The sequence below is a fragment of the Blastocystis sp. subtype 4 genome (genome assembly GCF_000743755.1).
Source record: "Blastocystis sp. subtype 4 strain WR1 chromosome Unknown seqid_0156, whole genome shotgun sequence".
Taxonomy (NCBI): domain Eukaryota; class Bigyra; order Opalinata; family Blastocystidae; genus Blastocystis; species Blastocystis sp. subtype 4.
In genome coordinates, this window is record NW_014569391.1 from 1 (window position 1) to 24663 (window position 24663).

General features: G+C 39.4%; 14 protein-coding genes across 14 annotated transcripts; 5 read left to right on the forward strand and 9 right to left on the reverse strand.

The window, feature by feature from the left end:
• Positions 1-168: 168 nt before the first annotated feature.
• JH06_2802 (7-methylguanosine phosphate-specific 5) lies at positions 169-1271 on the reverse strand (the record flags this gene model as incomplete). The annotated part of the gene is made up of 6 exons (XM_014671519.1): positions 169-352; positions 383-657; positions 689-905; positions 936-967; positions 999-1133; positions 1164-1271. 6 exons carry the CDS (start codon positions 1269-1271, stop codon positions 169-171), a joined length of 951 nt encoding a protein of 316 aa, XP_014527005.1.
• Positions 1272-1329: 58 nt separating this feature from the next.
• Positions 1330-2210, forward strand: JH06_2803 (hypothetical protein; the record flags this gene model as incomplete). The annotated part of the gene is made up of 4 exons (XM_014671520.1): positions 1330-1481; positions 1513-1740; positions 1771-1838; positions 1870-2210. The coding sequence occupies 4 exons, from the start codon at positions 1330-1332 to the stop codon at positions 2208-2210; spliced, it is 789 nt and encodes a 262-aa protein (XP_014527006.1).
• Positions 2211-2464: 254 nt separating this feature from the next.
• Positions 2465-4528, forward strand: JH06_2804 (long-chain-fatty-acid-ligase; the record flags this gene model as incomplete). Its single annotated transcript, XM_014671521.1, has 5 exons — positions 2465-2572; positions 2602-3150; positions 3182-3493; positions 3524-3678; positions 3709-4528. The coding sequence occupies 5 exons, from the start codon at positions 2465-2467 to the stop codon at positions 4526-4528; spliced, it is 1944 nt and encodes a 647-aa protein (XP_014527007.1).
• A 1228-nt stretch (positions 4529-5756) lies between these two features.
• On the reverse strand, positions 5757-7237 carry JH06_2805 (hypothetical protein; the record flags this gene model as incomplete). The annotated part of the gene is made up of 7 exons (XM_014671522.1): positions 5757-6010; positions 6041-6128; positions 6158-6325; positions 6360-6498; positions 6530-6676; positions 6707-7048; positions 7080-7237. The coding sequence occupies 7 exons, from the start codon at positions 7235-7237 to the stop codon at positions 5757-5759; spliced, it is 1296 nt and encodes a 431-aa protein (XP_014527008.1).
• A 114-nt stretch (positions 7238-7351) lies between these two features.
• JH06_2806 (hypothetical protein) lies at positions 7352-7661 on the reverse strand (the record flags this gene model as incomplete). Its single annotated transcript, XM_014671523.1, has 2 exons — positions 7352-7493; positions 7522-7661. 2 exons carry the CDS (start codon positions 7659-7661, stop codon positions 7352-7354), a joined length of 282 nt encoding a protein of 93 aa, XP_014527009.1.
• Positions 7662-9783: 2122 nt separating this feature from the next.
• Positions 9784-10748, reverse strand: JH06_2807 (hypothetical protein; the record flags this gene model as incomplete). Its single annotated transcript, XM_014671524.1, has 4 exons — positions 9784-10054; positions 10087-10280; positions 10320-10547; positions 10572-10748. 4 exons carry the CDS (start codon positions 10746-10748, stop codon positions 9784-9786), a joined length of 870 nt encoding a protein of 289 aa, XP_014527010.1.
• Positions 10749-11895: 1147 nt separating this feature from the next.
• On the reverse strand, positions 11896-12943 carry JH06_2808 (protease; the record flags this gene model as incomplete). Its single annotated transcript, XM_014671525.1, has 8 exons — positions 11896-12142; positions 12173-12259; positions 12290-12335; positions 12365-12572; positions 12603-12662; positions 12692-12759; positions 12791-12899; positions 12929-12943. The coding sequence occupies 8 exons, from the start codon at positions 12941-12943 to the stop codon at positions 11896-11898; spliced, it is 840 nt and encodes a 279-aa protein (XP_014527011.1).
• Positions 12944-13189: 246 nt separating this feature from the next.
• On the forward strand, positions 13190-13642 carry JH06_2809 (dead deah box helicase; the record flags this gene model as incomplete). The annotated part of the gene is made up of 2 exons (XM_014671526.1): positions 13190-13465; positions 13496-13642. The coding sequence occupies 2 exons, from the start codon at positions 13190-13192 to the stop codon at positions 13640-13642; spliced, it is 423 nt and encodes a 140-aa protein (XP_014527012.1).
• Positions 13643-14706: 1064 nt separating this feature from the next.
• JH06_2810 (hypothetical protein) lies at positions 14707-16233 on the reverse strand (the record flags this gene model as incomplete). The annotated part of the gene is made up of 5 exons (XM_014671527.1): positions 14707-14792; positions 14824-14895; positions 14926-14997; positions 15028-15123; positions 15153-16233. 5 exons carry the CDS (start codon positions 16231-16233, stop codon positions 14707-14709), a joined length of 1407 nt encoding a protein of 468 aa, XP_014527013.1.
• Positions 16234-17891: 1658 nt separating this feature from the next.
• Positions 17892-20165, forward strand: JH06_2811 (thimet oligopeptidase; the record flags this gene model as incomplete). The annotated part of the gene is made up of 11 exons (XM_014671528.1): positions 17892-17963; positions 17995-18109; positions 18141-18284; positions 18315-18390; positions 18421-18780; positions 18809-19028; positions 19059-19156; positions 19187-19358; positions 19389-19580; positions 19611-19820; positions 19848-20165. 11 exons carry the CDS (start codon positions 17892-17894, stop codon positions 20163-20165), a joined length of 1977 nt encoding a protein of 658 aa, XP_014527014.1.
• A 50-nt stretch (positions 20166-20215) lies between these two features.
• On the reverse strand, positions 20216-20773 carry JH06_2812 (60S ribosomal protein L23; the record flags this gene model as incomplete). Its single annotated transcript, XM_014671529.1, has 5 exons — positions 20216-20340; positions 20372-20443; positions 20479-20538; positions 20570-20722; positions 20755-20773. 5 exons carry the CDS (start codon positions 20771-20773, stop codon positions 20216-20218), a joined length of 429 nt encoding a protein of 142 aa, XP_014527015.1.
• Positions 20774-20886: 113 nt separating this feature from the next.
• On the reverse strand, positions 20887-22193 carry JH06_2813 (hypothetical protein; the record flags this gene model as incomplete). The annotated part of the gene is made up of 8 exons (XM_014671530.1): positions 20887-21019; positions 21049-21156; positions 21186-21348; positions 21380-21624; positions 21656-21861; positions 21893-22023; positions 22055-22100; positions 22137-22193. The coding sequence occupies 8 exons, from the start codon at positions 22191-22193 to the stop codon at positions 20887-20889; spliced, it is 1089 nt and encodes a 362-aa protein (XP_014527016.1).
• A 340-nt stretch (positions 22194-22533) lies between these two features.
• Positions 22534-22966, forward strand: JH06_5340 (50s ribosomal protein L27; the record flags this gene model as incomplete). The annotated part of the gene is made up of 3 exons (XM_014671531.1): positions 22534-22670; positions 22702-22760; positions 22794-22966. The coding sequence occupies 3 exons, from the start codon at positions 22534-22536 to the stop codon at positions 22964-22966; spliced, it is 369 nt and encodes a 122-aa protein (XP_014527017.1).
• Positions 22967-22999: 33 nt separating this feature from the next.
• Positions 23000-24636, reverse strand: JH06_5341 (eukaryotic translation initiation factor 3; the record flags this gene model as incomplete). The annotated part of the gene is made up of 8 exons (XM_014671532.1): positions 23000-23312; positions 23343-23473; positions 23503-23833; positions 23864-23995; positions 24026-24250; positions 24280-24368; positions 24398-24526; positions 24562-24636. The coding sequence occupies 8 exons, from the start codon at positions 24634-24636 to the stop codon at positions 23000-23002; spliced, it is 1425 nt and encodes a 474-aa protein (XP_014527018.1).
• Positions 24637-24663: the final 27 nt, after the last annotated feature.

Genomic DNA, 24663 nt, shown 5'->3' on the forward strand with positions numbered 1-24663 from the left:
TCTAGAGTTCGCTACAGAGTCTCGTGAAGAATTGATGTATGACAAAGCCAAATTGCTGCACAATGGAGACGTGTGGGAACCTCTTCTTGCGATGAATATCGCCACTGATATCATGTATCGATAAACGTAAATCATTCTTTCCATTGTTTGCCTTCCTAATAAACACTTCTAACCAAGACTAGGAGGAACAACTATGTACTCTTCTCCCTCTTCTTCATCTTCTTCTTCGAGGCAAGGAAAATCATCCTCTTCCACGATGTACTTCACAATATCATACACAAACTTTAGGTCGGAGTCATTACAGATCACCACATCAAAGGTACTCTTGTAGGCATCCATACGCTCCTGGACTCTAGGAATAAGTCTATCTACACTTACTCACTTGTCATTCAGTAACCCAATAGCAATTTGATTCTGATAAGCAACTCCATCAGACATCCGAATGTCACCAAGATTATCCCCAATTAAAATGATATTATCACGAGTACGCTGACGGTTCACGTAGGATCGGTGAGCCATGTTCTTGTTGGTAGAGTTGATGCACTCACCTTCGAATCCAACTAACACTCCATTATCATCGAATACCATCTGATTTGATACAATCTCAACATATGTATTCTTTCCAACCAAAATATTGCATTTCTGACGGAGTACTTCCTAAACATTACTACAAGCTCAGAGAACCCACTTCTAAGACATCTCCTAGTCCTGCCGAGAAGAGGAGAAAGGGAACTTGGTTGTCTCGGCAGTAGTTGATTAACTCTACCGAATCGTCTCGGATTCGGATATCGCTTAATTCAACTGCCCTGACAATATCCGATTTTTTAAGCTTCATGTTAATAAGGAGATCATGGGCTTTGGACCACCATTCCTTCATCTTTTCTGACTTAACAACAGGATCCAAACTACAAATCAAATACAATCCATTTCAAAACTTTGGATCAATCTCAATAGGATAGTATTCTTCCTACTCCTAAAAGCAAGAATCAACAACCTACTTGGAGACGTTTGGTATCTGCGCGATAATTATCAGGGAAAAAGGGACATCTCTCCAGAATACCGTGACAAGAAGGATTTCGTTCGGTACCTTCCAAATAGAAAGTCGAAAGAGTGTAATCGAAATCTGAAATTACCTGCAACTCATGTCTAAGGAAATATCGTACTTGTAATGCTCGACTACCATCCTTCTTCATTTGGATAAGCTTTTCCCAAAATACCTTCCTGTTCGAGATGATGATATTCTTATTAAGCGGAAGTCGAAACTGGTTCATTTTTTATGCTAGTTACCAAAGAGCCGTTTTACGAATCTTCTTAGAACAAAAGACTCAAATGACAACATACTTTGAGGAAACAGACCATCAGTTCGTGAAAGATGAGATCAATACGCTATTATCGAAGTATGGAGATGATTGTAGTGATATCGAGTTGCTGAGGGATCTTATTACGTTTTCACATCTCTTGATCCATACTAAGAGGGTACAGTAGGATATCATTAGTTTCGTCAGGATGTAGAAAGCAGTTGATTTCGAATTGTCGAATGCTGGACTTGGATCTTTTGGCTCCCGAGAGTAGCGTTACCTTCGAATGTATGAAACGAATCGCCTCATGTGTACGAGTGTCTCGAGTAGCACGGATTCGGTTAACAAATTTCTTTTCTGTAGAAGCTAATTTAGTGTTTTCGTTGCCTAACTCGCAAGATGTGTATTTGACAATCAGTTTCTTACGAAATGAAGATGTCTTGTAACTGTGTATGATTACAATAATATTTAGAAGGAAAAATGGAAAGTGGAGTGTGATTGATTACAGTCTGTATTGTGGTCAGGATCTTGACAATATGTGTGAGAAATGGACTATCACTTTCATTCAAAGATACGTTGCTAAAGTTATCGTTTGCTCATGAAGGTATGAATGATTTTTCTTGTGTCTATGGGTTCGACATTTCCACAGATGAGGATCAAGATTCAGATAGCGGTGAATCGGTTGTAATTCCAGAACCTTCCGAGAAATCGTCCTCAGACAGCGAAGAAATGAGTCAAGAGGAGGAGAATACAGTAGAACCCGCAGAAGAATTATTGTCGTTTGAAGTTAATGGTTCCAATCTGGAAACATTGGTGGGGATGTTGGATCCTGGCATGACAAAAGAGCAGTTCTTAATGTACCTTGTTTCTCTAGAATTCATATCCTTTCTATCTGTAACATTAGGAACTTAATTGAAGTGGGAGACAAACTGGGACATGGACTTTCGCGTGTATGATTTGCTGATGGACAGACCTGTGGTAATCGGTGGTGCTAAAGAATACTGCTGTTTGTTTGGAATGATCTGATTACGTCACTGAAATAAGTTGTGACACGAACGACAAACCATGGGAATTTAGTTCTTTTCTGCGAAGTCTGAGTGACGTTCGTCTTTCTTCATTATGACGTCATCGAAGGACTCTTCTCGAATTCATTATTATTTGTATCGATGGAGGAAATCGGAAGAGGCCATAGAACAATTCACCTTCATGACGTGATAGAGATTGTTCGCAATCCTAATTCAGGATTTGACCCTGAACCAGTGACAATCTCGCAGGTAGGATATCTTATCATTCTTCATGTTAGATATTTGCCAAAAATACAAAGAGGTTTGGAACCTATCCTGCGATCGTCAGCAAGGAAGGCAAAATCTATAGTTATAAAGATTATTATGATAATGCAGAGATGTTCAGTAAATCACTGGTTGCTTTGGGATTACAGATGTTCGATGTGATCTGTGTACTGGGTTTCACTTCTCCCGAGTATCTCTTTTCTCTTCAAGGATCGTGGTTGATAGGATGTGTGACTGCTGGAATATATACAACAAACTCGCCAGAGGCATGTCATTACATTCTTGACCATGCAAATGCGTCGGTCTGCATATGCCAAGGAGGAACGAATGCTTCCAAGATTGCTTCCATTCGGAGGACACTTCCAAATCTAAAAGCAATTGTTGTATATTGGCCAGAGGATGGAATGCCAGAAACTGACGACTCTGATGGATATGCTTCGATATACGAGTGGAATCAGTTCTTGCAGTTAGGTGTAACAATTCGATCCAGTGAGATTCATCAACGCATTGAAGCAGTCCGTCCAGGTAATTGTGCTTCCCTGATTTATACCTCTGGAACCACAGTAAGAGTTTGTTTGCTAGAATTATAGTTAGGGAGAACCAAAAGGAGTGATGATCTCCCATGATAATGCCATGTTCAATGCACAGTCATGTCGTGAACCATTCCTTCTCGATGATAATGACCGATTCGTTTCGTACTTGCCTATGAACCACATTGCTGCTCAGTTCCTCGATGCTATGGTTCCTTGTTGTAATCGAACTACTGTCTACATGGCTCAACCAGATGCTCTTCAGAAATCACTCGCTAATACTCTTCAAAAAGTGCAACCCACATTCTTCCTGGCTGTTCCTCGAGTGTGGGAGAAGTTTGGAGAAGGGATTAGTCAGTCGATGCTTCGATACTCGGTGAGAATGATGATTCAGACTGATATCTAGTGGTTCAAGAGACAATGGATCAAGTGGTGTAGACGCATTGGAATGAAGACCTGCTTATCCAGGCAATATGCACATTCTTTCCATAAACCTATCCTATACAGTCTAGCTAATCGGACTTGTTTCGAACCAATACGTCGGTCTTATGGTCTTAACAAGTGATTGTGGATTGCTCATCTAATTGTTAGAGCTAAACACCTGATTGTGTGTGCTGCTCCAGTGACTGAAGAGACATTGAACTTTTTCGCTTCGTTCGATATCCCTCTTTTGGATCTGTATGGCCAGAGTGAAGGAACTGCTCCAGTTACAACCAACACTTCGCTAAATCAAGGATGGAAGTTATTCACATCAGGACGAAGTCTTCCTGGGATTGAGTGTAGAGTTGATCCATACACTTCAGAACTTCAGTATCGAGGACGTCATACAATGATGGGTTATTTAAAGATGCCTCGGGAGACAATGAATACAATCGATGAAGAAGGATGGATTCATACTGGGGATCAAGCCAAGATTGATCTAGATGGATTTATTACAATTACAGGACGACTAAAAGAATTGATTGTCACAGCTGGAGGAGAGAACATATCGCCAGTACCGATTGAGAACAAGATACTTGAACTGTGTCCCATCTTAGCAAATTGTGTTGTTATTGGAGACAAGAGAAAGTTCCTATCGTGTCTTGTATCTCTAAAGACAGTGTTCAATCCACTAACAGGGCAGCCCACAGAGAATTTGACTGCAGTGTGCATTGAAGAGTTGAAAAAACGAGGAATTGAAGTGAAAACAGTGAGAGAAGCGAAACAGAATGACCAAGTCAATAGTATGATTGAAGAAGCAATACAAAACTATAATAAAACAGCTGTAAGTAGAGCTCAGAATATACGTAAATGGATCTTGCTGGATCATGATTTGTCAATATCAACTGGCGAACTAACGGCGACATTGAAGTTACGAAGAAATGTTGTACAAAGTCTCTATCAAGATAAGATCAATAGGTTGTATGAATGAATTGTTTTTTTAAAGAAACAGTAGCTTTTTCTTCAGGAGTGCGTGACTGTGGATTCTTGGAGAAGCGAGTCGTGAATCGATACCTATCCATCTTCCATTTTAATTTGATGTTTCTGTGTTAATCTTCGCTATTTTCGTTGTTATTGATGATTATTGCTTTGATACACATTTGTCGCGGGAATTTTCTCTTTCTGGTTCCACATTTCTCTGTTTCATCATTTCGGTTTTTCTCACTCATTTTAAGGACTTTGGCCTTCTTCGATGAAATTCGGTGCATTCATTTGTGTCTGTATTTTATTTTCGGCAGCATTTGCTGTATGTTTTTTCCTTGTTGTTTTTCCTGTTGCCTCTTTCTTTTCTCCTATTATTCATTTCATTGGTTTCTAATCCCTTTTAGGAATTCCCAGTCGCATTTGTCGATTCTACGTTCATTCTCCGAGCCACTGAGGCGGAAAACTTTACTTGTAGCGCCAATATGTTTTCTTCGTATCTCAATAGCCTTATTGTGGATAGTCGTTTCCCAGATGAATGTCATACACCTCCAGTTGACATTTTCTCTTCTATTGATGTCATCTATATCGAAGAAGCTCTTTCCTTTGATGGTAGTGTCCGTTTATTCTATTGTTATCCATAGAAGTGATCGATAACTCGGAAATGGTAATTACTGGTGCAAATACGATGAAAGCGACTATTGAGAGTTATCGACCTGCTGAGGAGTCCATTGAACGTATTTGCTTCAACGAGGATTCTGTAGGTTGCCCTCGTTCCTTTGAAGTGGTTTCTGTATTAATGGATATCCTATTTTATTAATAGAATCTAACGCAGTTAATCATTGAAAATAAGACTGTGATTTATCGTCCCTTGCACAATGTCAGCGTTTATACCATTTCTTACTTCTAGGAATCTGCAATTATGGAGATTGAGGAAGCTACTGCTGGCTATACTGTGTTAGGACTCATTGCTCTCTCTGAACGTGGCTGTTGATGCATGCTCTGATGTGTAGCAAATCTGTACAAGGAATCTGAAATCATCGATTTGAATATTATCTTTGTTGTAGTGGTTCTTCTTCTTATTGTGGGTGCTGCTGCTGTGTTTGCTGTGGCTACAATTGATTATGGTGAAGACACTGCTGGACTGTATTCTAAGTTCAAGCAAGATAAGTCCCAGTAATGTTAACTTTATATCAGTTGTTTGATCACACAAACATCTCGCTAAATGCTATGTCACATCAAATACCTTCTTCATCTCCTCGAAAAGATGGAGTGATTAAATCATATTCACTTTCCTGACGTTGAGCTGGTGAAGCCTCTATTACAAATGAAACATCTTCTGCATCTTCTTGACGCATCCGTAACAATGGTGAATACGCCTCTAAAGCACTTGCATTACTATCAAGCATCTTCACTGTCTTTGCATCAGGTAAAGCATCATTATTCCTATCCTTCCTATCCGAATACTTCTCATCAATTGTTTCCTCTTCATCTATCATTCAATTCTCTCCTCCATCACTACAATGACTTACTGTCACAAAGCGGAGTGGTTCCAACCATGACGGGATTTCTCGGTGTAAGCGTCGTAGGATCCATACCACTAACATCAACTACCATAAGACTCATCTCATATCCATACAGTCCCATCAATCCCAACTCCAATGAGTCCAAGCAGTAAGAGTCTCATTGCTATCACCAGATCTTCTTCGTGACTACGACCGAAGCAAGTCTTTGCATCATTCGTTGAACTACTGCATCCTTCAGTAATGTACGCGGCTGAGATATATGGATCCTGGTAATGACGAATCTATTGGGATCAGAATGATCGCTTTACTCCATACAGTCACTGTGATGTTCTTCGATACATCATGCGAATACACAAATGGTAACCAGTATTCATCTTTCATAAAATCAAACAAATTACCTTCAACAGAAGGCTCACAACCAAAACTAATCACATTGTCCCCTAAGGACCATGTCCTAGATATCAGAAAATCAAGGAGACTGATACGGTGGAACGTCTAACGACCATATGTCCGTCTGATTGGAGTAGGCAAGACGGAAACACATGCTCGATAAATACATTTCCACAAAACACTTGTTTGTATCCTTTTCCCACACACCATGATGCTTCAGACACTCTTTAGTACATGTTTCTCTGAAATTATATCATTACAAATAATCCTACTCATTTCCTCCAACACATGAAATGTCCTTCTTATATAAATGAGTACTATCATTGAACGGGAGAATACTAACAAAAATGGGTTGTTCCTGAAACTTGGATAAGAGGCGTACAGTAGAATTCTTCCCTGTATACTTGATTGTTGTTGTATAATAGAGAATTCCGCCCACTTCACACTGGGGATCATCCTTTTCTTGACATCGATCTCGGTAAGGGTAGAATTCTCCACTTCCTGTGGTCTGCATGGAAAAGTTATAGTACTGATTATCCACAACTAGTGAAAAGTCTGAAGCTTCCATATCCCACAATCCGCCAGCGTCCCATGCTCTCACCCTCTCATTGTATCTACAAATGGATTATTCGCACAGTGATATACTTATTGATGAGACTGATTCGTTTGTTTTTCGTGAACATCATTCCAATGCCCACTATACCACAAACATTGAGAGACAGCAACACTAGATAGAAGGTTAGGATCAACAGATTGAGTCGGCCTTCCAAGGAAGTAAAACGCTTCCGCCACCGTCTCCCCATCGAGGATAAAACCAAAATAGGAGTTATTGGATAAACCTGAATTATGGAATTCAACAAAACATGAATTGTTCTGGAATACCAAATATCATTCCAACAAACATGTCAAATTAGTGATTACTGCTGTAACGCATACTCAAACAGGGACCGCAGGAATTTACCGAGTTTCTCTGGCTGTTTCTCCATCAAATTAGCACAGAAACCCTTCGTGATTTCTTCTGAGAAGTTGTACTTCACTAAAAAAACGTTCAAGAAGAATCTACATGAAATCAGTTCCATTAACCTACTGCTGATATTCGGGACAATTCTTGGTCATAAAATGAATGAGTGTTCCAATCTCATTAACAGTGGTAATTGATTGTGGGTCACGCATACTAAACTGTGGCATATGATAGAACTCAAATATGACTGGTGTGACTTCATTCATAATATGATGGATGAAGATTTGAAGAATCTGCGAATTACAAATTGAAAGTGAACTCACATCAGCAGGAACAGTTGAACCACGAGCAAATAACGAAGAAGCAAGTTTATGATACGTAATAACACAGATCTTGTTAACAGCAATGAGATTGATTTGGGTTATTCCGTGTAATAAGACCCCTAAATACTGTGTGAAATAAGGTCGGTTGATTTCTGAACACAGCAAGAACGGAGAATAATTCACAATAGCATTCAAAAATCCATAATATCCATTAAATACGTCACTTTGACGTCCTAACCATGAAGATATGCAACATCACCAACCAATCACATCTTCATCTCCCTGACATGACACAAATGCCTTCTCTGTCAATAATCCCAACAACGGATCCAAATATGGATCCTGACCAGTCTTGTAATTGGCATAGATCTGACCGATGACATCAAATCCGGCAGCAAGACCACGATAGGTCTCCAGTGAGCAGTACATGCAGACAAGATCCTGAGTACAAGGGAGTCTACATGAGAGAGAGAGTGAATCAGTACATAAACTCTTTGAGAATGATGACAAGCCGATGAATGAGTGAATCTAATTGACTCGTGAGGTAATCAGTATTATGCCCCACAGTCAAAGGATAGAGCTGAATATACAATTGAAGAAGAGAAAGCATTTCATCTCGCATATTCCCTTCAAGTGTAGATAGTGCTGATGATGGATTGTTTGTGATTCCTTTCAACATATGAGCGAAACAACCAACATTATAAGCAATTGATAAAACTAGAATAAGAATACTAATTAGAATCATACGAAGGAAATGATCTGATGGTGTATGAGTAAGCTGTTGACGATAACGATTGATATTATTATAGAGAAGCATGAATGTATTCTAGACTAAAAACAGGACTATTTCTGGTACATGATAGAATCCATAAATCTCATCAATACTATTCCAATTTCCACAAATGATGGTAGAAGTAATGAAGAAGAGAGGATAAATACCTTCATAATAGAGAGGTTCAGAAGCATGTTGAATGAGATCATCTGGAGTTGGTAACACAATCAAACCTTGAATCACATCGAGAATCCCCTGTTGAAATGGAATGATACTCTGTTTTAGTCCTGATACAAAACGAGCTAGAAGGTTCACAGCTCTTTCTCGAACTCGTTCCCGATTGGCATTCAATCCTTTCATAAACACAGCGAGAATTTGATAATGAAGTGAATCTAGTGGAAGTAGAAGTGACTGATAACGAGAGATCAAGTCCATAGCAGCGAGAAGAATACTGAAGTGATAGTGCTGAATGAAGATTGATGTTGAGAAGAAGGAGACTAATAGATCTGTGAAACGAGCTAGATATGAGAGAGAATATGAATATGGTACATCGATAAGCATTACTTGGTATATTCACATTTGTACCATCACCATAGTAGAATATCATTGTAAGAATCCCTTCAGCTTCTTGCCAACCTAATGTAGGAAAACGATCCAATGGAACTTGAACGAAGAACTGATCGATGTAATCAAGGTATAATGCAGGATAAAGACGAATCAAAGCAACAAGAACTTTTTTAAGACTATTTCTGTATGTGTCAAAATCAGCGTCAATCCCGCTCTCAGGATCAAAGCTGTAATCTTCAGGAAGTCTAGATATGAAGAAGATCAAGCTTATAATACTGAATCTGTTTAAAAATTCCTTGAAGCATCATAGGAACATAAACACGTAGATTGAAGATAGGAACAGAATTTGATTTGGCAGTTTCTTCTCTTTGAAGTTGATAAACGAGCTTCTTCGGATTACTAAATCATTTGAATTGTACGTTCAAGAGATCCGATATACTCAAGATAGGATTTAAATAAGCTTGATTCATGATCAATGGAAGTATTCTCATTACAATTTCTAAATCCACTCCTGCTTGTTGGATAGCTTCATTCTAATCATCATCCCATCATTCCATCATTCACATCACTTGTACAACCAGGCAATGCCTCAATTAATTCTTTCACAATAACATGAAGAACTTCAAGGATTTCAACCATCACATCTTGGTTATCTGAATACTTCTCACTCTGAAGAAGATTGGCTATAACGTCTGCTGTAAATGAAGGAATCATTAGAAATAGGATTCAAAGGATATTCAGACCTAGTGTACGAATCAGACGGATTTTGTTCCCTGGAGGCATTCCTTTGTTGATCAATTCTTCAAAACACAAAAGCACATTCTCTGCATATTGGTCATATTCCAATAAAGCAAAGAGAGTTGTGAGAGTCACAGGATTGATCATAAAGGAAACATCAATCCAATCAGCATATTCTGATAAGATTTCTAACGTTGTGTTGCAAATAGTAATACTCATATCATCAGTATTTTGACCATATTGCTGAAGTACTTCCATCCTAGTAATCATCCTTTAGATTCCCATATCTACCAGCTCTGGAATATGATTGAGATGTAATTATCTCGAAGACAGTCCTTCACTCGCATACCGGCATCCAAATCTGGTCGTTCTTTTGGAGCTCGAATGCCTCCTGCTCCCTGTACAATCTCCTCATCTACATAATATAAGACTTTTAAATACATTAGAAGGTGAGGAGGAGATAAAGAACGGATTTGAAACAGAGCCTTGGAATCAATGAACTTAACTATCCTTACATCAAATACATCAGGCCAGAACTGCGGATAATCCATTTTGATCAACAAAGAAACCAAAACAGCGTATTTCGTTTTCAAGTAGTCTGGAATAGCAAGAATAGCTGATGGTTCTTTCTTGCGGATCCAATCAAGAAGCGATTCATGCAACACCACCTTATCTTCTTGAGCAACAGGGACATAGGAACCATCTCGAATGAAAGAAGTTATCAGGTCCAAGCATGTTAGCATTACACGGTACTAGACATAAATTCAACCACAAACAGAAACGTTATCAGTATGCAGGAACGTCTGAAACGAAAGCTTCCAGCTCCCTGCATCACTACGCAAATTGTTAATATATGTGATCGCTTCATTTCGTCTCTGAACAGAAGCAGGGTCAGAATCAGCACTTTGAGCACAGATAATCGATTCCTCCAGATATTTGCACTGTTCGTTCATTATCTATACGATGAGTAGGGTATCAAAGAGAAAATACACTTATATTCGTTGATTAACCAAGAACTAACTTGCTTTCCAATTGGAGTTGCAAAACAATAGTAAAAGTACTCAAAAGGATAAGAAGCTTATCAGAAAGCGAAGTGAACCAACAGTAAAAAGGAATTGCGAAAAACGAGATTGGATGAGAAGTGGGATAATTGAAGCGTTTGTGTTGTATTTGTGATATCTTTGTGGAAATCCAGTAGGAACAAGGAAATAACAGTGGCTAGTGGAGGAATACGTTGTACTGAGAAAAGAAACGATAGAATAAGGATTGAGATAGAATTTAGTAAGAATGTCCATCATGTGTATAGAACAATCGAAAAGGCCTTCTACCATTTCAAAACAAATATTAAACACAACCAAATCATATTGACATCAGAAACAACGAGAATTATCTTGGAGTGTTCCATGAAACTCCCTACATATATATCCATTAGACTTCTAAAGTTAAGAACCATCCCTAAAGCACTCTGTAGGTCCTTGAAATTGCTGTATTTGTGAATTCCAGATGGACACTTCTAAAGAGAATGGGCGGCATGATTCGTCTCTCTTTGGTCTTCCCACTTCGGTAGTGGATGGAAGGATGTATTGATGGCATAGTCAAATGGAGACTTGGCAAGAAGTCGGGAGGCACTTCTTCTGCGATTAGAACAAATGAAGATGGTAATTGAGAAGAGGAAAGTATGAGGAATAGAATAATGATGCTGAAAAGATAGAGACAGACTCTGATTCAGATTCACCCTGCATGTCTCCGTCAGGAAAGTTGAAACATAGCAAGGCCATTCCGATTGTAAAGAGGTAGTGGTTTCTGGTGTATACGTTAGGCAAAGTGGTCGCAGTCGCAATTTCAGTAGTAATGAAGGAAGAGGGTTTACAGACGACAGTTGGTGTTTGAATCGAAGGTTATTTGTAGTGATGTTCTTTGCCGCCACCTGTGAGGATAATGATGATAAGGATAGTGAAGTGAATAATGGGAGTGAACCGGTAGGATTAGAAGAATAGATTGATGACTAGTTCGTGCCTCCTCATCTTCAACAGAATGATTCGTTTACGGTGCGTTCGTTTGTGTAGGTTTGATCTTTATGGGGTTTTGTATCAATATTGGTTATCTCTGTTTACGATAAACACGTGATACTGTTGAGGAACGCAAATCATTAAAGTTCATTAGGTGTTTTCCCACAGTGACTCGTTTAGGAGCATCATCTGTTTGTTGGGTGGACTGCTGTATCACCTCATTAGCTACAATAGGGTTGGACTGTTCCTTCAAGCCTAGAGCAGAAGCGAAGGGAGATTTTGCGAAAAGATATGCTACAAAGATACCCATTACTGCTCCTGAGATAGTATACTGAAAACTAGACATTACACAACAATTTGACAGATACCAGGCTGTTGTAGAAGGAATCAATCCAAAACAAATCAAAACTATCATAAGAACTGTTACAACAATGTCGATGATGAGAGTCTTCTTACTACAAATCACCGACTCTCAACAAATCCACTCATGAACGGAGAAATAGGAGGAAAGAAGAAGGCCCGATGTCCATCCTACTATTGAAAGCAGAAGAAACTTAAACCTGATATACCATTCATGCATCCAACTCCAATAATCCAACTTAGAAAGTTACCAAAAACAATTGTGACGACAGATACACAAAGAAAGAGTAGTTTCCCTCTAAGAAGGATGCAGTATGCTGAAAAACAAAAGAAGAGTACAAGAGTATTTAGATGATAAAAGTCATCATGAATGAAGGTACAAGTGAAAATAGCATACAGTGACCTGGTCTAGACATGAAACTGAATACAAAGTCTCACTTTTCGTGGATACAAGCTAAGAGTACGATCAACTGACCATGACAATACGTCATTTAGCGTCTAGATGAAAACTAACAAACGCACCTCACTTGGTTGATATAAAGAATTCCAACAATAACTCCAATAATAACGGATGATATGGCAATATCCTTCATGCCTATATTTGATTTCACAGTATAATCGCATACCTTTTGCAAGGTAACCCTTCGATTCAGGTATCTGAGCTGTTGTTTCTTTCGATTTATCTGGATAGACATCGGATCGATCCACTACCATTGGATCTTCAGCCTCCAACAACTAGGTTATTGTGCCTAAAAAAGCCTTACAGATTTGTTTATCATAGATAGAATAAATAAACCTTGTGTTCATCAGGTATTTAGGTATAGAGCCGTTTTCTGGAAAGGCAGATCTTTGCAAAAGGTTATTTATTGACACTTTTCAGAACCATGGAACAAATGGCAATGGGAAGAGACGAAAAGGCATCTGAGAAGAGTTGTATCTTGATCGGTGGATCGAGTGATGCGATTCTTCAAGATTTACTTCAGAGAATAAAATGCATAAAGAAATTGGAAAAAAGGAAGATCCAAATGGTTATTGTGACTGGAAGCAGAGATCGCGCTTTCCTTCTTTGCTCTTCCTTTTGTAAAGTTCTTCAGCATTCACCCATTCTTTGCCATGCATCTGTAGGATCACTAAAGTTTGAGAGAGACTTAAAGGCTTTGCACTATGGTGTGGACATTCTTATTGTGACAGCAGGAAGACTGCCTCGACTGTATTATGGAAATGAGAATTGCTTCGATCGAATTCAAACAATCATGCTTGATCAGTGTGAACTGTTGTTCTCAAGACCGATTATAAAAAGAGTATATTTATACAACTACGGTAATGTATAGACAATGGAGAGTATGTCGCTTCTACCAGAGCAGGATATTACAGCTTTCACAACCACCGGTACACCAATGGCTAAGAACTGTTGTTCAATCAAAGCTGTTCAAGAAGCCCTAATATCTGTAGATTCGCTAGTATGTACTTATGCGTAGTTGCATTATTCTGTGAATCAGGTAACCTATTTACCACCAATTCAACAATCTCCTGAGCCCAATAACCATATTCCCGGTTTCTACTCTGTGTTACCTGATTGCGACTCGCTTTCGGTTGTTAAGCGAATTCCCTATATTTTAACATCCATCCAACATGCAGTCCGATCAAAAATTCCATTGGTATCCGTTGTAACGTCTTCGGAATACAAAGTGAATCTCCTTCTCTCCATGCTTCTAGAGAATAGAATGTAAGCTATTGCATGTATTATAAGGTAGAAAGGGAGTTCATATCTTGTGTTTGAGTGAAAGTAATATCCACAAGGAGGTTCGTTCTCGATATCAATTTCTTCGCGAAGTTGTCAATCATAATACCAATGAAACTCCCATAACTCAAGTGATTCTTCTTGTTCATGATTGTTGGTTACCATTTCTGAAGAACTGCGCTCTTCTGAACATAATGATTCACATGGATCTTCCTCTATCTGAAGAGATCTTTTTATCAAGAATCTCCTTATTACAATCATCCTCAGATTCCTCAAATAGTCTCTATTTTGTAACATCCTCTCAACTTGAGGTTCTTCAACTTTTACATACCAAATATGAGTGTTCCTTGAAACCGTATCAATCTGATTCATCTGTGACTGAAGCCAAACAATTTGTTGAGAGGTATTTACGAAAACATGGGGATTGTGAGTCTTTGGATATTGAAGAAATTCCATTAGAGGAGATGACAGAAGAGGAAAAACATGAATTATTCTATCAAAATGGGAAAGCTGAGGTGGTTTTATCAGATCCAATTGAATATGAAGAGATTAATTTGAAAGATTTGGATATGAGTGGATTAGAAGAATGCATGGATATGCTTAATGATACACAAGAGAATCAGGTTCAAAACAAATCAGTACCGAATCAAACGTATCCATCAAACACCAAGTCTTCACTTATTAATTCAATCTTTAATCCTTTTCTCAATCCTCTTCTCTATTCATTCTCTCAACCGCAATCACCACTTCATTTTAGTATCTTTTAGTATTTTGTTTCTTCTAACAAACACAATACATAGATTACATACTAGGCGACAAAGGTGATAAACTTACACTTCGAATGTATTGACGACGATTCGAAATATGTCGTTTCAAGGTATCCGATTCTATGCATCATCATTTTCATTCCATCGTTACTTCGGATATATAGTGTTTGCGTATAGTAAAATGAATCATATCCAATACAGATGTGTTGGACATTTGGTACTTCTAGATATCATTTCAAGGACATATGATTACGATCAATTGTGACACAATCGATGTGAGAAAAACAATCAATATCCAAGGAGAACATGGTAAGTGAAGGTAATTCTAGTGATCAATCGTCATCCTCATCCTCACTTCTCATTACCAATTCACTCTCACTTTCATTACAGTGACGCATATCGCCTTGAAAAGCACAGCGATTACAGACAATACTTTGCAATGCGGGCAAATCTAAGTAAGATTCATCTCAGAAAGAATACTTTCAAATCGAACAGAATGAACACATAAAAATGAGTTACCACCACAATAAAGACATTCCAACATAGGAAAATCACAGATATGTAATTGAGGACAGTACTTAAAACAATAGGACCATTGTGAATCATTACCAATATAGAGTGATTTCAGTGTTGGGAGACACCGAATATCACAGACATAATAATCAGCAAAGGATCGATTCCCAATCAGTATCTCTCTCAGTTGAGGACAGTGTGTGATATACAGAGAACGATAGTTATTCTCATGAATTGTGGAGCCTTCTAGGGAAAAACTCTTGCTTCCAATGACACATCGCTGGAGTTGTTTCAGACCCGATACAATAACAGTATCACAATTACAAAAACATTCATTTCCGATTGACAGATTTCGCAAACGAACTAGGAATTGTAGATCCAGTCGTTTCCAGTGATCACTATTGCAACAATGATTTCCAATCACTATATCTTCTACTAACGACGACAGTGATTGGAAAGGAGAACTTTCGCTGATGCTAAGTGAAGATGAGACTTGAAGTTGATCATCAATCCATTCTCCTTCATAAAGAATCGAGCCATTACGATCAAACACTTGACCATAACCACTCCGTACATTCCAACTCCAATTACCACAATACATAATTACATCCTCACAGGCAATCTGGTGGTATTCTATTCCGTAACATATCCGAGTTGAACCTGATAGAAAACCACGATAGACATGATGATTATCAGCATCGTACAGATCGCCCCAACCAAATGGCTCATTATCCAAAACATCTCCTTCCCAACGATCTCCTTGACAGCTAAGATCTAGGATCTGATCATGGACAATAAGAGTAAAGGACTCATCATATATTAGTTGACCTTTTCTTACCGTAAATAAGGCCGTAATACACTCTCTGACGGTACTAACGCAGATTATACATCCTTCACTAGGATAGGAGGTGTACTTGAAGACGATCACAGTATCCTCAAAAGTAGCAAGATAAGAGAGCGGGACAATTCTGGAACATATAGTATAGTACAGTTTGGCATTATAGAATTTAGATAAAAAGAATAGTAGACTGAATTGTTGCGGATCCATATTTCCTTTTGACACGAATGCAAGATATTCTCTATACCATTCAGGCATTAACGATGATGATCTGGGCTGTAACATAAGATAATTGAAAACTGAAGGAAAACATTTCGAAACAACTACTCCCGCGGTTATATGTTGGTAGTATCCATGAGAAGAGTTTTCCTTATTTACTCTTTTTAAATTCGAATCTGCAGATGTTATCCTTCTGCACTCGTCGTTATGTTGCATTATGTCGTTCTCCACTTGTAAGAGCTCTACCCATTTCTGATGTAAAGATTGGAAGAGCTTTTATGGTTCGTACTTTTAGTGAGACGGCATGCCAAAAAGCTGAGAAGGAGATGATGACGGCATTCCAAGAAGTCTTGCTTTTTTGTACCGTTTTTATCGGTAGATGAAGCAAGCAGAGGTCCTTATGCAACGCCGTGCATTTACAGAAGCCGACCAATTGTATTCGCGCGTGAACGAGATTGTCAGTTCCTTTAGCCCTGCAAACAGTCCTATGATTGATGTTATTAATCGAAAGTGAAGTATCATGGTTGCAGATGATGAATAGAAGACTTGAACTGCATTACAACTCAAATAAGCCAAAAGATATCACAGAGCTTCTCAAAATCATGCAGACAATGAAACAGAATATTGACTCGCGAAACGATAAGGACGAAGCCTTGATTGAGCGTGTTACTTTTGCAAATATTGCTCTTCATATTGGAAAGACGGAAGAAAGTGGAATCTATTGCAGAGAAGTTGGAATAGAGATGTGACTTGATCCTAGCTTGATTCTCTGTGTAGTGGTCAGAATTCTACTCTTTGCCTCTCTGCAATGCTTCTATCGACACTTCAACAACATTTGATGGGCAAAGAGAGGATGTATGATTCTTGTTTGAAGGTTTGTCTGTAATGTATAATTCATTGTAGTTGAAGGATATAGCATCATATCAAGGACGATTCTGGCAACTTGCTGTTCTTAATAACACCCTTGGCATGATGTGGGATGATGAAGCTCCAAAAGACGATGCTGTGAGTATTTGCAAGGAAATTAAACGTGTGGCTGAAGAGATGGATGCTGCGAATGAGATTTCAAAGGATAATTCTGATTCAGTTCGTCAGATGTTGAATAACTCAGGAGCCTATTTGCTCTTCCAAAATAATGTACCATTTGCAAATTGTTCTGAGAATAGGTGGAAGAAGGAGGAGCTGTCTTGAAGTATTCGTTGCAATTATCGGATAAACTTGGGATTGATATCAATCAGAACGTATTTCAATGATTCAACCCTAATACGTAGATTCACAGCAGTAACACACTGGCCATGATGGGATCCATTTTATTGAAGGAAGATCAACCTGTAACATGTGAAGGGTTGTATTTACAGGCACTTGAAGTATTCCAGAAGAGGGAAAAGATGCTGACTTTGGCTGGTTTCTCACGTCCCGAATTGTTCGATTATTCCAAAGCATGTGATGGCTATGCTCAGCTGCTGGTGAAGTGGGATAAACGAGAGCGACTGGGTGAGACGTATCAGCAGAAGGCTGCTGAGTTGTTGATGAAGATGAGTGAGGAGGCAGATTGGATGTTCCCTCTGACGTCTCGTTTCTGGACCCCTGCCTTGTTTAAATGGAATTGATGTGTTTGTTTCTATACTGGGGTTCATATTCGTTTACTCATGTTCGCCAAGTTTATCAAACCCCGATTTAATATCTCAGCAGCGGAAGTGAAGAGACTCGCTGAAGAATTCGTACGTTTCTCTGTGTAGCATTGAACTTCAGGTTAGCAATGCTAAGAAGGTCGATAAGGAGATTATCTCTATTCCAAGGGACCAGAGGACATTCCAGAATACGATCAAACCTCTTCTTCTTCTGGACCATAACAGCCAAGGAGCCAGTAGGAACTTGAATAGGCGTAGCAATACTAGTTGGATCTGTTGGAACGCTGAAGAATGTGGCTACCCAGAAAGATGTTCGTGATGCAGCAAATGACGGTTGTGTGCTTATCAGTCAAAGTAGTCTCGCTCGATACCTCCAACATGATCTGTACAATGCTCTTTCGGAGTTCGACGGTACGATAACAGGGTTTGGCCTAATTCTAGAGGATCGCAGAAAGCGTGAGGAAAAGTATGACAGTGATATTGAGAAGTATATCAGTGATTTTCTGAAGCAAATGAGGTTATTGTTGTCTTGTTTCTTCATCTTTAGACGAAGTGGAGCTCATTTGTCATCTGAGAAACGATCTGCTTATGAGGGTGTGATGAAAAAGATCATCGAAAACGAAAACGAATTTAGTAAGAATTTGGCAGAAGAGAAGACTGAACTCCGATTTACGAAGGAACAACTGGCTGGTGTTTGTGAAAACACTCTTGCCACATTAGGAAGAGATGGTGATATGTACATCGTAACAATGAAGTATCCGGACGTATTCCCTGTTTTGGAGACATGCTCGGTGTCAGAAACACGCAGACAAGTATTTACAGCCTTTGGAAAACGAGGTGGACAGAAGAATCTCGATCTCCTTGAAGATACGCTGAAACTCCGTAAAGAAGCTGTTTCAATTCTTGGGTATATCTTTTATTCCATTTTCATGTAGATATCCAAACTTCCCTACGTATGCTTTAGAGAATACGATGGCTCAGACACCTGAGAATATTCGGAATTTCCTATTTGATCTACGCAGCAAGCTGGAAGAGAGTGGTAAGAAGGAATTGAAGATGCTTCTCGATTACAAACATGAATGTGGAGAAGAAGGTCCTTTAGAAGCCTGGGACTTTAGTTATTATATGAACAAGCTGAAGGAAAAGCTGTATCATGTTAGATTGAGGAATCAAGTTGATTCATAGGTCGATGTTGATTTGGTGAAGGAGTATTTCCCAACAGAACATGTGATATCGGAGATGATGAAGATTTATCAAGAAATATTTGGGTTTGTTTTCAAGGAGTAGGACTAATGGATTCGGTGGATGTGTAGAATTGACTATGAAGATCGATGGTACAAAGACGTGAAAAGTTATAGTGTTTATACGAAGGAAGGCAAACTTCAGGGCATTTTCTTCTTGGATCTTTATCCTCGTGAGGGTAAATACACTCATGCTTGTTGTGAGAATATCCAGAATTCATCGATTATTGACGGCGATCATGCTGTATTGATCGAATCTCCATCTTACTTGTAGTTACCTGTGGCATGCATGATCTGCAACTTCCCTCCTTCAACTGCTGAAATACCTTCAACAATTTCTCATGACGATGTTAACACTTTATTCCATGAGTTTGGACACCTCATTCACGTGATGTGCAATGATCAGCGAATTTGCTCCTTTGGATCGTTCTGTGAAGAAACTGACTTTGTTGAAACTCCATCACAAGTAGTTCTGGGACAATGGATCATAGCATAGTTGATGGAACAGTGGACTTGGCAGAAACCTGTGTTACAACGTCTTTCACACCACTTCAAGACGGGAGAACCATTACCTGATGCTTTGATTGATAATTTAATCAATTCCAAGAATCACTGTTCTGCTTTGTTCAACCTGCGCCAACTGTCTTTTGGCATTTTTGACTACAAAGTTCACTCAGAAGAGTTAACGGAACCAGTTCTGAATGTGGTGGATTTGTGAGGGTATGATGTGTAGGTGTATCAGAAGGTACTCAAAGAGGTGTCTCTTCGTCCTGTAATTGCAGACTCTTATGGTCCTGCATCTTTTGGTCACATCATGTCACCAATGTATGCCTGTGGCTACTACAGTTATCTGTGGTCTCTTGTCTACTCGTGTGATATCTTCTCCGTATTCAAAGAGAAAGGAATCTACAATTCTAAGGAGGGAACCGCTCTTCGAGAGAAGATCTTGAGTAAGGGTTCTTCTGAGAAGGCTTCTGTTCTTTTGAAAAACTTCTTACAGCGAGAACCGAAGATGGATGCCTTCTTGGAGGAAATGGGTCTCAAGCAGTGAATTGTTTGTTGGCAACAAAAAATGCATATCCCTTTACAGCAACTGTTCGTTTACCAGATGGAACTGGCCGAAGAAGCGATCTTTGGCCAAAGATCAGCAGCCTCCTTTGCTACAGGTCCAGTAATACCAGATCCCTTCATTTCACCCTTGGGGTTAACAATCACACCAGCATTGTCTATTCATCAATCCTATCAATCAAAATCCACCCTCAAAATAGAGATAGACTCCATTCTTTCTTCTCCAGCTCTTTCTCTGTCTCACCACGACAGCAGGCATAACTATGGAATCAGAGAAAGTCCCAACAGCAACTTACCCTTCTTACGGAGTTCAGGCTTTCCCTTCTTCACAGAGGCAATGAACATATCGCCAGCAGCTAGATATAATACTTTCCTATCCGAACTCACAAGCAGCAGGCAATCTGTTGAGACGAGCACCAGTACGAGTAACAGAAATCACATACAGGTTCTTGGCACCAGTATTATCAGCACAGTTGATCACAGCACCTGTAGGAAGACCGAGAGTCATTCGGAACTTGTTTCCAGTAGCACCTCCACGTCCTATACATCAAACTACATCCATCAAACCATACCACGTTTAGCAGCAGCCATTCTTGGGATAATGTGAACAAAACCAACGATACTGCTTTAGTTCTCAAACAAACAAATAAATGCAACCGTATGGCTCCACATACATAAGATACATATAGAACAAGACAAAGATATTAAATAGAAACAGCATCCTCTTCCTTAGGGACAAGAGGAAGTTCATTCATATCCAACATCAATCGATATAGTGGCAAGCGATTCAAATTCCTCGCAACAGAAGGAACATGGCGTAATGGCTGATCACAAGATCTACTCTCAATCACCAAATCCATTCCTACAGAGAAGACTGACTAGGTAACAGACGAATGTGTAAGGTTCTCCCAAATGTTTTGGGGAATGCCTGTACAATAGTCGAGTCAGAATCACACTTGAGAGACTGAACGAATCTACGTTCACACACAATCCACAGACATACTTCTGGAATTCCTCCAAAGTGACTCGATTCCGTCCATCACAAAATGAAGCGAATAGAATGCACAACTGGTTGATAGTACAGGTGACTCCTCGAGATGAGAAGTACTCTGCTAAGTCACTTAGATACACATATCCTTCTCGATCCTGTAATTCTTTGAAAATTACTACAAATCAAATCCCTTCTCTACTAATCACCATTTGAATTACCAAAGATCTGTACTATACATAACCGGAGTTTCTCCTTCAACTTCTCCTGTTCATTTTCATCGAAATGAACGAGGCGTGGTCGACGTTTGGGGCTTCCATCCAACGCGTCACATACATTCTCCAACTCATCTGTTGATGAGCGCTTTAACGAGAATGGTATGTCAATATCTGAGGAAAACTCAGTCCAAGAATGAAGAAAGCGAAGATAGTTAACAGATTCTCCTTCCATGAATCTTCTTATCATTCTTCTTCACTTCATCCTACCCAGAAAACACAAGAGCGAATTCAGTATCAGTTAAGGAAATTCCGTAACTGCTGAGGCCCTTCCGCAACGATTTCTCATCAAGAACTCCAAGCTTCTCTGAATCGAGTTCAGAGAACACATCAAGAGGTGTTTTTCCTGATCGTTTCAACGTCTGCATTACAATCTCGGTGAGATTAAGCTTTGTTTCATAATCGTATTTCACATTCTATACATCAGACCATCCTTATCAAATCTACTTTTTCTTCCAAAGGAGGATCAAGAAAGAGACTTTGAGACTCAAGAGTACACAACCCCTCTTCTTGAAATACTGTTGTTGGTGATAAGGATAAACCAATCCCACGACCATGAGTAGTCGAAAGAAGATAATCTATCCATGATAGCAAAGAACAAAGACACACCCTCCTTACGCGCTGAATTCTCAATAAATACTTCCGATGCACTTCCCTAAACACATAAATATCTTCAATCTAAGAAACATACTATCAAATTCCCTAAAGGTGACATCGAATTTGTCACTTCTTTTGCTACAGCCTTCATAAAACTCCAAAGAAATGATAATTCTTATCACTCTTTTACCTCAAAGGGAATTAATGAAGAATAGGGAAGAGGGGAAACAATTTAAAGTAGAAACAGTAGTAGTCAATATTATTGGATGCACTCTTTCCACTTTTATTATCAACATTCCGAATGCGCGAATCCTTAGATACGACTGTACGTATGAATCATCAAAAGCGATGCTAGTTATATGGGAATGCATTTTGTACATCCCGAATTCACATAATGGGGATCCCCAATATTAGACATTGTGATTGGATAACTGAACTAAATGTCTCTTCTTGTTCGAGTTGGACGGTGCATTTCTGCAGCAAATGCAATTATGCCGCAAGGTGAGGAGTTCGATCATGATTTGATGTCAATAGTGCTTTGTCGGTTTGCACACAACCAATCAGGAGGAAAAACATTAAATGGTCGTGATTCAAATCCTAAATATCGTGGAGTCAAGAAATACGGCGGGTAGGGAGAGTTTGGTATCTACCAGGTTTAGAGAGAAAGTGATTCCTGGAAACATTATTGTGAGACAAAAGGGAACGAAGTTCCATGCTGGTATGTTCTTTCGAGTGGAAAGTGAGAAAGTAGGTGCTGGTGTGGGTGTTGGACGTGATTGGACACTCTTTGCGTTACAAGAGGGATATGTTCATTTTACGTGGAATCCATTTAGTAAGAAGCAGACGATTTCTGTTATCGATAAACCAATGCCTACTACAGTGATCCGAGATCCAAAGAGTGTTCCAAGGAGGATTTATGAGTGATTTAGTCTTATGTTTGTAACAAACAGTTTACCCTTAGTTTTCCTCTGAATACTCTTCATCTCCTTCATTCTCACTGTCGTCATATTCATCATATTCATCGTCATACTCACCAGAGTATGAATCTGAAACATCACTCTCAATCACCTCTTCATCAGGTACTCGATACACACGAATCAATCCCTTCATTGGATCCTTTAAGAAGACATAATGTCCATCCTCTTGCTTGCTAATCAGTTTCACAAAGTGCTCCACCACAGCCCACATATTCTTCTCATTCAGCATCATTTGCTTCGTAAACACATCCAGAGAGAAGCTCTGAACACCTAGAATCACATGACCTAAATCACTACATCTCATGGTCTCTTCTCACACTTACATTGATTTCATAATTCGACGTGATACCAAACCCAGTTTCACCACATCCACACCAGCTAACATAGCTTGAACGCCCCACTTCGACAGACGGAAATGATTATTCTTCATATCCTCAGTCAGCGGATATCCACTCTACATTCACACTTATTCATCACATCTACGAGGTTGATAAGTTTCTGTCTCCAACGATTCGCTGGTGGTGTTCGATCACACCATTCATTAATGGCATACATCTGAAGCAACAATCCCTTCTCTTCCTTCTCCTTCTCAGTCTGCTTCTTCTCATCACGAATTTGCTCACCATGCACTTCTGTTCGTACCAACATCACCGAACCATCACTCAAACCAAACTTCCGATAACGATACATTCGATGGAGTTTCTCTGGAATATTCTGAGCATTCGGATCGAATGGTGAAGGGAACTTGCAGGTCTTAATTGGTTCACCCACCACCTGCTTCACGAAGTCACGATTGATGGATGTTACCTCCTTCCTATCTCTTATATTCTCTTCTCACACTCACCTCAAACAATTGTCCTTATTCTCCTCCTCTGTTGGCATATCTACAGAAGTCTCATTCACAGTGTACTGATCAAACACACCCGGTCGATGTGAGATGAAGATTCCTCGACTGTCCTTCACCACTTCCAGATCCCTAGTCATCACTCATCCTTCTATCTCCTACCAGGACAGCTGAGAACGTGTTGCCACCATCAGATGAGCGAGAGCCACATCAGTTGTGTACACATTCGCTACATTACTTGAAGACACTTGCTCCACGAATGGATCCTTTTCCACCGATACAAACGATAACTCACCGCTTTCCTCGTAACTGTTCAGAACAACAGGCTTCTGGACAGAAATGCGGTCATAGGAGTTGATGTATCGCTCATAGCTTCCACATTCCGCTCTACACTCACACATCCTCTTCATTCTTACAGAGTGCTTGCAGTTGGAATTGTCTTGGTAGACAGCTTTGCCAAGTCGCTGAAGTCAATCTGACACACACTTGTCCACGAAGACTTGATCTACTCTCAACACCCCTTTCTACACCTACAGCAACGGAAGGAATGTGGAAAATATCATAATTACGTCTCTGACTCACGCCAGGTGTCTTCTTCTGTAATGAGCGTGTCTTATCCTTCTGGTTCCAAGTATTCGTATTTGTGTTACTGTAACGAGCTGTCTTTGTATGAAGAACTAAACATCAGATTCCCTCACCAATCTTACGTTTCGTCTTGTGAGGTCCAGAGGAACGGGTGTTATCAACAACCGTGAAAGAACTGTCCTCTTCATCACCAAGAAGTCCTCGAAATCATAAAA